Consider the following 13,568-nt stretch of genomic DNA (forward strand, 5'->3'; position numbering starts at 1 on the left):
CTTGCATGGGTACCCTGTATAGCATGGGTTTTCCAGGGGTTCTCATAGTTGTGGAACACTTCCTTGACTCTTTCTTATGCGAAGTGAACTTTATATGATGGAAAGTAGACTCTACGGCACCTTTTTTGGACAGCTCCTATTGGAAATTCCTACTGGAATTGTCCAACAAGGGTGCTATAGAGTCCAATTCCCATTACATTAAGTTCATTTCACGTAAGAAGCAGTCAATAAAGTGTCCCACTGCTATGAGAACTCCTGGAAAACACTGTAAGCTAAAATGTTGAAATTTTAAAAATTGCATCTAAGGACGCAATGCTCATAATGCAGAAACTATTCGCACACGGTTCGGACAAAACGGTATAATTCTTCACCTTCCAATATTTGAAACTGGCGGTACGTGCCATCGAGTGCACTCGGGAACAAAACGAAACTACAATGGAAACATGAGCGATAACTCACCGAGAGCAACAGAAAAAAAACCCACTGCTACGCTCCAGCACGATGACGGCCTTAAATGTATGCCAGCGTCTGAATGTGTGTCGTTTGAGGTTGTCTGCATGCTGCTAGCATCACGCGCCAGCAAGCCGTACAATAAATCATTCATTTTAATTAAAACTAGGGAACGTAGCCGGGAAGAAAGTATTCACAAAAGACGGACGGTGAAAGGTGATAGCGCATGTGAATGTTCGAGCTATTCAAAGAAGGACATTCTTTTATGCGCCGCGTGTCAGTTGCTTTTAGGTAAGGTAATCGGAATGAATAGAGTGAATCCATGTATGCTGCTTTATAAAGACGATAAAAGCTCACTATAGACTCACTCAAATTTGGAACATTTTGTTTGAAGAATCAAAGTATGCAATAATGCATTTATTTTCAGCAAGTAATAAATTCACCCAAAATGAAAATAGAAACTAAAGCATTTTTGTCGACTTTCATCAATTCAAAACTATCACCATCAACAGTCCTCGAGCAGTGAAAAAAGGCAACCATTTTCCGAAAACTATTCGCTCCCATTCATATGTGCCTGCGTTTCTGGGCTATATTTTAACCGTCCCAAACGCTCCCTCCCCCCGGGCGGCATGATTTGCAGGCTTGTGAATGTGAGGGAATGACTGATGACTGACCACGTGGCAGCTCGAACAGAACAGGCTATTCTTCAACTTTTGCCGCCCGGTTTGTGTGCGATGCGCTTGTCTGCCTGGACTCTGCCGACGAGGCGCAACAATTCAACAGTTGTGTTCCGGTGGTTTGGCCTGCCTGTGTGTCTGGTCGTATCTCTCGAGCAGTGCTCCACCCGGGCTGTGCTGACGGATGAAATCTACTCTACCGCAAAAATGTCCGTAACTATAACCACACTCATGAGGCGATTGTATGAATATTCTTTTCACTCCTTCCCATTGCGGGCAAGGATTTTCGGAATGAACCCCCAATGGTGCTCTGGCCCAGCTGGGTAGTTGGGGCGGTTACTCATCCTCTCGATGAGCTTTTAACAAAAAAAACTCCCACCTTTCTCATTCAGCCCACCCAGCCCAACCAAACTGCTGACCGAGGAGTTTTGGTGCAATTTTCGGGATTTTCGGTTTATTTGAAAACGGACTACGAACTGAAGTGTTTGGTGTGGTGTGGTTCTATTCTCTTTCGGGCGCTATGGTAAAGGTTTGGGCCCGGGCCGGTTGCACTTGGCATGCATATCAAGCGGTATGATGCTCTGCGGTTAAGTGAGCTCCTTCCCGTAGGCCACTCATTTAGTTGCGATGCAGGCACGCAGATGCTCTAACAGAGGCTGGCCACGGGCGATGCAAAATGCTTAACCGGCGGATATTAACACCAACTGGTTCGGTTGAAAATCACCAATTTAAGTTGTTTAGAATTTGCCAACCGCAATCAAACGCTTTGCTGCAACTGCCGGCGATTGGAATTTAAAGTGGTTGTAATGTTGGTCAGTTTGCTCAATTTCACCACCGCTTTGTGTTTTGGACAGTTCAAATTAAATTTTGCTACAAAAAGATAATGACGCTTATAACGATTTAAATTCATTTATTTTACATCATTTATTACTTCGTCCAATTATTATGTGTAATTAAAATACACAAAACGTATTTATTTTATGGGATGTTCAAGGCACCACTTAACTATTATTTTTTATCATTAAGTAATAATACACCCAATGAACTAAATAATAGAGGATTTGGTTTTTTTATTCTTTTCAATAATTTTATTTATTTGATTTACTGAAGTGTGTGTGCTTACTGTTCATCTTTTTCATTTATTATTTCTCATACACGACTGTTTTTTCTTCATTTTTTGTGTTTATGGTTTTATTTCATATAGTATTTTGGAATTCGAACTGGATTTTTTTCATGTTATATATTTTTTGCATGTATCGATCATATTTGTTTACCATTTTTAACTAAAAAGATTAAGTTTGTTCATTTGTCATAGTGTTGCTTAAATATGACTGTTATTGCATGCATTTGCCATTCTTCGCTTTCTTATATATCACTCTTTTGTCTTAATTATTTTGACATATTTTACCTAAAAGCTAAAAATAATAATAATACTGTGACAACTTTACCAAACCCGACAAGAATTGCTGCAACTTCAACGAGCAATAACTTATTCAAAACTTAATTTGAAGGAAGCAATAAAACCGACCCATAATGCAACACTTAATTGCCGATTCCAAGCAGCTCATTAACTCATTCAACCTTTTCAAACGGCGTCATAAATATTCTCAGCGCGCATCATGATAATTAACAAAAGCGACATCATTCCTTTCCGCCTTCAACAGAATCGAAATACCGTAAATGCAATAAACCATGGCAGCACTTCGAACTCTCATCCACGGTGTCCCGCCAGCAATAATGATGATCACGGTGATGGCACACCGTTTGACGACATTCCACAGTGTGACGCTTTTTCTGAGTGACATGTACAGAGTGTGTCCCAGTCCCAGAAACACTCACCTCGTCATGCTTTTACGCTTTGGTTTTTGTGTTTTTGCAGAAGCCATTTTTTCGTGGTGCTCCGGCTCTTGCTCTCACCAACAATCTATACGCGTCATGCTCTTATCATGCGCCATTTAATCGACAACGATATGGTTTGTGTTAAAACTTACTCCATCGAGCGCCGGGTCTCCGTCACCGTCCCGTTTAAGCGCAATTTGGGGGAAAAATGAACAAAGACAAAAAAAATAATACTACAACGAGAGAAAGTTCAGATACATCATCCTCCCTTTCGGGGCGAGCAAGAGACCCTAGTGCATGGTAATTGAATTTTAAAACCCCGAACTCTTGCAAGCGCACATAAATATTAATTTCATCAGCTCGTTGGAAATGTGTTCGTGTTTTAACAGATTTATGAATCCGTAATGAAGAACGAACAAAAGCGTCGGACAGGGCGCTACCGGGCAGGGCGAAGGCATGCAGGCATGCAGGAAGGTGCATGATGCACGCGAGCTTGTTCTTTTTCATCACTTTGCCTCAACAGATGAGTGCATGATTTTTTTTGCTTCATCCCAACTTAAGGGAGCGTCCCGCTGAGGTGCAAGAGAACGGCGGCTGAAACACTTGTTCGATGACACGTTCTCTTTAGCAACACCGCTCAAACGCATCAAGATGGGAACGGCAGTGCATCGTGGCACGGGCGCTGAAAAGTGCACACAGAACAATCTGCATAAGAACCAATGCACAATGGCGTACAACGTGCTGTGTGCGGGTGTTACTTTTTATCAGCTTCCTTCCCACAGGACCGGCAGAGACACGTCGAATGGAGATTTATGCGGTGTGGTGCTGCCGGCACTAGGCAAAAATCTAGTGGTTGTGTGCATTTTCAGCACGCTTGCTTCCTTCGGTGGTGCTTCAACGAGATCGGATTTCTGCCATTTATTTTGCTTTCCCTGCTTACGTTCTTCCGATAGATTATGGACGAAGACTGTATAGTGTGCCGAACAAGACACAGAGTGCTAGAATACATTTCATTCTTTTGAATGCAATTCAAAGCTCTCGAAATCTCTTAATAATATTCTTTTGTTGCACAGTCAATGTTACTGTAGGTTTTAAGCATTTTAAGTATTCATGCCCTGAAATGGAATGACTGTAGGATGATGTTACGCTTCTTTACATTGCATTGAGTGATTTAGGTGTTACAATGAATAAAGATAATATTGACCATTTTGGATGAAGAAATGTTTCACAAAACGATTTTTTAAGGATTTTATGTGTTTAATTGTGTTTGAACAATAATTTTTTACAATTTCTAATGTTAATTTTTCTTTTCAAATTGGATTTTCATTCTACTATGACCTTTACATTCCATCACGGAAAATGTGTACCTTATTGCATACTTTGAGGCGTCAAATTCCTAACGAATAGTTACCAAAAGTGTAAACCTAGCCTACTTTAGGGCGGAAAGTACAAAAGACCAATAGTTCTTGGCTTTCAACTGCATCATTAAAGTGAAATTCAAGACTATTAATACATTTCTTAGCTGCTGCAAGTCATTATTATCAGCACAAAACCAAAATCTCTTCTGTTGTTCGGTTTAAAGTCACGCGATACCTTAATTGCACTGATTATTGGTGAATCTCGTCCACATTAAGTCCGCTTTTCATCGATCATAAATCATCGCATCCTGCGCATCCTGGCCAGCGTCCAGCAATCAACCATTTTACGACATTCGACAGCAGCAGCAAATCGATCGAATTTATGGTTTATGGCATTGTGTGGTGGCCCACCCTGCTTAATTGGAGTCCGATTCAACCCGATTGCACAAATTTCCACAACAATGCACCCACAAATCGCGGAACCGGGACACGTAGGGGTGTTTTTGACGAACTCCAAAGCCGGCTGCATGATCGCGCGGAGCAATGCACGATAGTAGTAGTGGCAGAAAAGGGTGGATCACGCACGATACGAGAAAGCGATAAAATTAAACGCACCATTTCTCATGCGGAACGCTTCCGATGGGATGGGAACTGGTTTGGAAAAAGCGCCTCGTCGCCCTGCTGTTAGGGGAAGGGAGTATGCTGATTGTGCCTCGGGCTGTGCTGTCTATCTTAATTAACATCTAAATGATATGTCAAACAGCGCATCGGCCTAATTAATTAATTCGTATGAATTATGATGATTCGCGCAACGTGTTCGATCGATCTGACTCGGCAGTCAGCGAGCCAGTCCAGCATCGCCGCGGAACAGGATGCCGTGGGAAAAGTAGTTCGAATGTGGCGCTGCTGGTTCAGGGCCGGATGCGAAAAGGGCACGAAACGGCGCACGATGACTTTTGAATTTTGAGACGGTGGTGGTAGAGTGATGCGGTTTAGCTATGCAAAATTGATTCGTTGTGCTTTTGATTTCGGCAGGCGTGGGTAAGTCTCGGTTGGAAAAGACACATCATGTCCGGTTGATTGGGGGAGAGGAAATTACAACGAAATTACAGTTTAATAGATTTATAAAATGAAGATACAGCAGACACTATATTGTGTTATTGATACATTGTAGCATATACTGTTTATCGTCTAAATCAGAATGAGTGGAAGATCAAATCTCGTTTTAATAAGAAAATACTAACAAAATATATAAAAATTCTGCAGCTTTATTTTATTGAATCTTGATTTTCGTCTCTCAGAAGTAAACAAATAAATTTTGATTAATTAGTCAGAATAGACAGCTATTTAATTTAACCTTTACCCAGTCATCGCGGGCGGCATTAAATGCTGGCTCTCAAGAGCAAGTGGCACGCGGGCCGTAGTTTGGAGACCCCTGGTCAAAATGATTATAGAATCAAGAAGTAACTACTAGTCAAGAAGTACTACATGAAACCATCAAAGGGGCCCTTCACGATTCTAGTCAGTTTTTCGTATGGGGTTTGACAGTTGGAGGCTGAAATCTTGTAAACAGTCCATACAAAACTAGCCTGCAATTTTCAGTATAGATTATTCTAGCCTCAAAGCAAGAATTAGATTCGAGTACCTGCTCGAAAAAATATCATAGCAAGCTAGGTGATGTTTACATTTATCCCCAGGTGCATTAAAGAGATCAGGTAATGGAATCCAGAATCAAAGTGTAGGTAGTCCAGGTGGCCTCATAGCGTGTTTTTTATAACCAAATTTGAATATCACTTTTTTCACAGAACGGGTGAAAACTTTTGCTCAAACAAGCTTTCTGGAGGTTTGACGAATACACAAAACACCTCTTAAAATCTTCATTCAGAAACAGAAGCAATAAAAATCAGTCTTCCAAATTCATACATCTTGGGATAAGCCCACCTGTATATTATACCGACTTGAATTATAAAGATAGCTGCTGAAAAACTGCTATACAATGCAAACAGCTGACAAGCTGAAATTTCGACCTAGGAACTTAAAACGGAAAGAGCCACAAAGTTTACTTAATTTTAAGAAAACCCATGAAAGCAAAGATTGGATAGCATAAAAGTAGCTTTCAATTTATCATGAATCTTTAATGCCTTCAATTCAATATACTTTTGATAGGTTCCGAAACAGGAAGCTTTAGCGCTTAATTCCTGAAACACTCATTCGCTGCTATTCAAAATCACTCGTCCAAACCCACGCCTTACTCCCGGATCATCCATCCACGACGTATTGCTCCCCTGTCTCAGCCCGTGCTGTGGGATTGGAAATTATCTGTATAAATTAAACATCCACCAGCGCTGCTAAACGTTGCTACCGCTCGGGCAAGAAAACTCCCAACGGAATTGGCACCGTCCATCGGTCGTCCCAATGATTTGCTGGTTTCCATTTCCGAGCGTTACTGCACATTGATTCACGAGCACATCCGTGTGCGCCATCATTTGCTCACAATTAGTTTACACTTTCACTGTGCACCAGCCCGACCACGATGAGCAGACGATGGGTTTAGAACCCCGAAGCCCCGGGTCCGGGATTTCTCAAACCCTTGCTCGACCGAAGGTTTTGCCGTCCCCTCAGGGGGACAGAGTCACATGCACTACCGCTCCACGAGCGAGTGGTTCATCGGAGTCACGCTGACCGACCATCGGCGACCAGTGCCATCGAAACCATCCGAGCTAGGCGCAGGCACAGGACGCTCGAGTGGAATAATTTAATTATACCAACTTCATCGAAATCGCATCACACTCGGCACTCGAGAGCACTGGAGAGAGCGGCGGGCACACACTGTGCCGAGTGTGGTTGGTCCGTTGCGTTCGACTTGTTGGGTTGAAGACGGGTTTGTGGTGTCACTGTGTGGCGGTATGCGACACGATGGACAATCGATCGACGTACCCTCACACACACTAACACACACAGGCGCACACACACTGACCATCAGCGTCTAATTAATATTCTACAAAGTTATCGATGACGATAATTGGTAGGAAAATATATCGCATTTCATTAGGCCGATTGATCTGCGGCTGGCGGCACACGCACACCATCGATCGTTTCGGCACTTTGAGTGTCTGAGTGCGAGCGTGTGCGTGTGTGTGAATAAGTGGTCAGTTTTGGTTTCGTTTCAGTGATTGCTGCGTCCAATGGAAGTGTGGGTAAAATCCCAATTTCCCCCATTAGAATTTTCGTTTCAATACCGCTGCGTGGAAAATGAGAACTTAATCGATTACTCTTTTTTTGTAGCTCGTTTATTATACAGTTTGGTTGAATGGAAGGGTTGAAATTGATTTGCGGTAAGGTTGTCCCAATAGTATTACAAAACTAATACAATCTGGATGATATGAAAGCATTCCATAAGCATTTTATTGAAGCAAGTTTTAATCATTTTTTCAACTTCATTGATATTCATATTTTAGAGTATTTCATAATAAATCTGCTATAATCTGTTACTTTAAGGAAGCCCTTTAATAACCGTCTCATAAAGTGCTTGGAATTGATCGAATCATATTTTATTCAGCGTGAGCTCCGACTGTCAACGTAAACCGTTTGAATTTTTCATCCATAAACTTTATGTGCTCTAGACATCTTCTTCGGATCCACTCTGAGACAACGCTCTGCCACGAGCTGTCGACCATAAATTTTATTATTACTTCATAATTTCATCACCAAAGTCACCGTAGCCCCGTAGAAGGTAAGGTGGCTGATCAAATAAGCCAGCCAGACTCGCCGAACTCGGCACAGCACAAACTGCCTGTTAAAACAAACGCTGCCAACGCCGGAGATGGGTATGGGAAAGAATAACCGTCCATTCAAGCTGGCGCGGCAGCCGATGAAGACTACCGTGAACGCAAACGATTCGAACTCTTCCCCATCTCAGGTATGGCAGATAGCGATAATAAAGATATTAAGCTGATCTTCTCCAACCTCCGGCCCGATGAAGTGCTCCCACAAAAGCAGGATAGAAGTTGCTTAAATGTTTTGCAATAATTTTTGGTCACCAAGATAAGGCGGGGTAAAATGGGGGTCGGGGTCTGCTCTTCATCCGCGCCTTCATGAAGCCGATGATCGTTTCGACAATTTTCGGCTCCGTTTCCTGGGGACATAAATTCTCGTAAACTTCCAAAGCCTACACAAAGCCGGCCCAGGTTAGCTTAAGAGGTGGGAGTTGCAATAATAAATTTTAAACGAAACATCAGCGTAATGAAAAGTTATATCCACTTTAACAACGCTCGAGCGGAAGGGGTTGATTCCGGGATAAGCTTCCGTTCGATGAACCCTTTACACGCAGCATTAGGAATACGTACCTATGGGGCTAACGAGTGGGGAGGGCAAAAAGTTTCAGACAAAATTGTCACAAGGATTAAATTGACATCACCTTTGGTTCAGGAAGGGAAGCAAGAAAACAGGACTAAGCCTACATATTGTAAGGATAAGTTGATGGTTTTAAAATTGAATGTATCGAGAGGGTAGCGTTTGCTGGAAAAATTTTATCCTTGCTCTCAGAAAATTCTGCAGCTTTTACCCCTTTGTTGTATATTTTTATTACTATCGAAACACCACTACCACCAGCTTCACCAGTCATACTTACATACTTTATAATACAAACAGTTGTACACTTCAGCCCAAAGCGAAAGATTCTATCATCCTTGAACTCTCGCATCTCGAACGTTTTATCGATGTTCAAGTATGCGTTAGCTGAGTTATTCCCATTCCAGGGTGTCCAGGTGATGTTCGAAAGCTTACTGGGAGTTGGTGTTGGATTGCTAAAGAAAAAAATGGAACCAATCCTTTTCAAACTACACATCAACAGCCTTCAAACTATTACTACCTACCCATGCTTGATAAAGTTGGCTATCAACTCCACTGTCCAGCGATGTATTCTCCATTCCTCCCGATACTGGTCCACCTTCGCAAGGGCCTCCTCCAGATTGTAGGGTGAAAAAATGTACCCCAAATCATCCCCGTGTATGGCACCGTACTCCGAAACAGGCAGATAGCTAATATACTCCTTATACTTTGCCTTCCCGAACTGTCCATCAAACTCAAACCGAAGATAGTACACGGGCATCGTTCCGTGCAGTGTTTGGGCTAAATCCTGCGCCAACCGTCTCATAGGATATCGTAGATTTGCTACATCTGCTATCTGTTGAAACACCTCCTCACTGGAGTTAACATGACCTGCCGCCACCAAGTGGGATGTAAAATTATTAACAAAGGAAACTAATGCACCAACCTTTTGTTTGGTCCAATTTTGAGGAATATTTGGGTAGAAGTGAAATCCATCTAAATGCTTCGATTGGTCGGCGAATTCTCGTGCCGTTTCACTTATCAGTATTGGAACCTTTGTAATCGGTGGGCTTAGCACGGATACATGAGGTGCATTCACGGTATAGCTATCCCGCTCGATCTCTTCCTGCTCCGGCTCGGGTATGAAGCAAGGAGTACCCATCGAAGCGAACGCAAACGCAAAACCGGTCGTTCCATTTTGGATGAAAAAATCCTCAACAGCTCTGGTACGAAACTCTATCGCAGTTTTGGGTTGCAGATCACTCAGGTACGACTCCGTGCAGAGTCGCGGCTGGTACATGAAGGACCAGGACGCTAGCAGCGATCCGCTCAGTACAATCATACGGTGGAAGAGATCTTTCGACTGGGGTATGTAGAGATGATGCGTTACCGAGCCGGCTCCCGCACTATGGCCGAGCAGTGTAACTTGCGCAGGATCACCGCCGAAGCTGCCAATGTACCGCTGCACCCACCGCAACAGTGTGGTTTGATCTTTCAGCCCAAAGTTGCCACTGATGTTGAATTTGTTGGTCTTTAGAAAGCCTAAAACATTGAGCCGGTAGTTAAAGGTCACCACAACAACACCCTGCAAATAGCGTTAATGATGAGCAGTTAGTTACAACACCAAAACACAACACTTTAACACTGCTTACACTATCAATTAATAGATCAGCCCCATTTATGTCTTTTTCACCATGTCCAACCGCGTAACTTCCACCGTGAACGAACACTAGCACAGGATATGCCGCTGCTTCCGTGCTGTCTTTAACACGAGGCGTGTAGATGTTTGCAAATAGACAGTCTTCGCTACCAATGACATAGTCCCGAGTGAATGGATTATTGTACTGGGCACAAACACTCCCGGGTGTGGTGTAGTTCAGCGATCCACTCGGTTGATGCACTATTGAATGCTGTCAGGTGTAAAGCCTTAATTACTGACAACGGTCACATTGCTAATCCTTCACTCAATTTTCTTACACGAAATCGTAGCCTTCCGGTCGGCGGCTCTCCGTATCTGACACCATAATACGCACAGTATGGTGTACTGCTGAAGGTAGCCTTGGGCACTCCCACTCCCGTTGCTGCCTGTTCGTACTGCACCAGACAGCTTGCCTGCACGCTGCTAATAAAGAAATGACCCAATAACAGGACAGCGCAGGTCCACATCGCCACGACGTGATCGGTGGGGACGGTGCTGTATGAATGAAGCTTCTGAACGACAAACCGATGAGCACGAGATGCTAGCAATGTGTACTATTTATAATCAAACATCATCACATCGGGTTGTGCGAATCTTTATTGTGCGTGATAAGGAGTGTGGTTCCGTCAGTCCGTACCGAGATTAGGAGCGGTGCCAATAAACAGTTTTGATTGATTATTATCATGAACATCAGAAAGTGTGCCTGGAAGGTGGCCGAGATTTTATAACAGCAATAGTGCAATTCCTGCAACAATGACGTTATTTACATGTAATTCCCTGTCTTTTAGGGAAATCAATTTGTGGTTCGGCTTTTCACTAGAAAGCTTATCATTAACATCAAATCTCATCATGTTTTGAATCGGCTGGAGACAGATTTCTGTGAATTGTGTACATCACTGCTCTGTTCTCATCTCAGAATTTTGAAGTGTTAGTAAGAAAGTAGTTTCTGCTATTCAGGTCAGTGGACGGCAACTCATACTTAGCTCGTGAGTTATTTTGAAACAGCTAAACTCAATCTTTTACACTCCTAACTTTAAAATCCACAATGTAATCAACTAAACGTTGAAATTACATTGTATGTTTTCATTTGACTTAAATTTAATTATTAAGGTGCTTTACATCCACTGTTAACACTGAAATCAATGACAATAATAAACAAATACTTTAACTTTCCTAGAACACGTCGTAGTACGAAATCTCCCAAGACATCAGACATTCCAAGACATCAACCTGTACAACGTACAAGCCTTCGCGTAGCATTCTCACCTCCAAAAACCCACCAAATTGCACTGTCAGAGAAGATTATTACTAAATCCTGGATGTGAAATTAATTATGCCATGAGCTATCATCTACAACGGCTGCACGGAAAGTGAGCTTCATTTGTGCAGCTAAAACGTTGAAAACAGTTGAAACTTTAAGCGTTTACGTTTAGTACAGACGTCATCATCATCATCATCAACGACTTTCGTTTGTATGTGTGATGATGATCCCTCTTCCAGGTGGGAAGGCACCAAGGCACCGATTCAGTAAAATGGGCTGTAAACAGGTAAGCTCCATTTAAGGTAATGCATTTACTTACTAGCCAATGGAAGGCTTCAGGTCGAGCGAGAGTGTAGTGTAACTTCTCCACAGAAAGGACACCCGGGCATGATTTACTCTGCCCCGAGTAAAGGTGTGGGCTTTTATTGTCTGGTCCGTATGGAGCTGCTTCCAGTCTGCCTCTCGAAGCTTAAGTTATTAATCTCGCATTGAAATATGTTATCATTATCAACCGACTTTCATAGGTGCTTAGGAAATTGTCCTTTTGAACTATGGCTTCCTTCCCAGATGTAATACAACCGGAACCAACCCATACGGCAGGAAGGCCATCCTTTGCGGACAATCTGAACCAATCCGGGGAGGAAAATAGACCCCGGCCAAGGGGACCCCCGGATTGCGGATAATCATAGGAAGCCAACTAGCACCGGGGTTTGCCTCAAAGTCTAACCTCAAAGGACAATCAAGCCGAACAGCTGGTTGGCCCTTTCCGTTGCTACGAACACTACGAACCCCGGCGGTAGGGAGGTCGTACGGACAAATAAATTAGATTGTACCTTCGCTCCGCTTTTCCATCCCTGCACTTCAAAAAAGGAAGTTGCATAATTCAGTCAAGGAACTTGAACCCAAGCAAGCCAAGGAGTTTGCGAGCCCAAATATGCGCGCGTCAAGTGCATAAAACGTCACATCCTATCGGTGCGGTATCTTTCCACTGCTCGGAAGCCTGGTGCAAGAGAAAGCGTGAGTCTAGCAGTCGCAGACTAGCAGCACCACTCCCGGGGGCGAAAGTCGATTACGGGTGAATATTTTGTCGCTAAACTCGACAGCGCCGGCTTCGGTTGGCGCAATGCTATTTCTGGATGCTGTGTCTGCTTGCGGAGCAAAGTTTCCCCGAAGGCAAGCTGTGCGGGAAGTTGTGCGCTAAGCTCTCGAGGCATTGTGTCTGTGTGCGAATGGTGACTTTTCCGGGATGCTGCCTGCCTGCCTGCGATGGAGACGATCTCTACGATCCCGGTCCAAAGTTTGCACACAATTCTCACGTGCTTTTGTTTTCACGGGATATTGTGCGAAGGGGCCGCCTAAAACTCGTCGTGGCAGACGTCGTCAGCCTTGTTCTTCCCCTTTGCAAGATGGCAACTAATCCGATGCGGACGTGTATGTGTTTCGTTTCTGGTGAATGAAGAAGTTTTGCATTATATTTTCGGCAAATGGTATTGAGCCTGAGGTGCTTGTAGTATGATTCGCACGAAGAACTTTCTCCCGAGCAAAGGGAACGGGAAAGAGAATCGAATTGTTTTGTAAGTTGAAATTTATTGCTTTCGTTTAACTCAATTTAGCGAGTGGGTTGGTGCGATCTTTAGCACAACGGGAGAGGCGCAAGGCTGACCGGGACGGCGGGGAGTTATGACGAAACAATACACTTTCACCCAGCCAGAGATTGACTCAGCAAGGAATGAGATGCCAACAAGGACAATAACACGAGAAGAATAGCGTCTTAGTAGTGGTTCATTAGCATTAGTTAGCTCGTTTAGGTTTAATACTGTATTGAGATGAAATTATTGAAGTTATATAGACCTCTAAGTTCCTTTAAAATACTCTAAAATTCTACATATTCTTCAATTAATAATCCTATTTCTCCTAACGCACTCAATCACTCTTCACACAAGTGCCTTTGATGC

At 43.2% G+C, this 13,568-nt stretch overlaps 1 protein-coding gene across 1 annotated transcript; it reads right to left on the bottom strand.

Moving 5' to 3' along the window:
* Positions 1–8,954: 8,954 nt before the first annotated feature.
* LOC121601526 (juvenile hormone esterase-like) lies at positions 8,955–10,827 on the bottom strand (the record flags this gene model as incomplete). Its single annotated transcript, XM_041930347.1, has 4 exons — positions 10,631–10,827; positions 10,306–10,563; positions 9,199–10,238; positions 8,955–9,129 (listed from the first exon to the last, which is right to left on the bottom strand). Coding segments are annotated over exons 1-4 (1,662 nt in total), but the record flags the coding sequence as incomplete, so codon positions are not given.
* Between the last annotated feature and the right edge of the window lie 2,741 nt (positions 10,828–13,568).

The sequence above is a fragment of the Anopheles merus genome, unplaced genomic scaffold (genome assembly GCF_017562075.2).
Source record: "Anopheles merus strain MAF unplaced genomic scaffold, AmerM5.1 LNR4000112, whole genome shotgun sequence".
NCBI classification, from domain to species: Eukaryota; Metazoa; Arthropoda; class Insecta; order Diptera; family Culicidae; genus Anopheles; species Anopheles merus.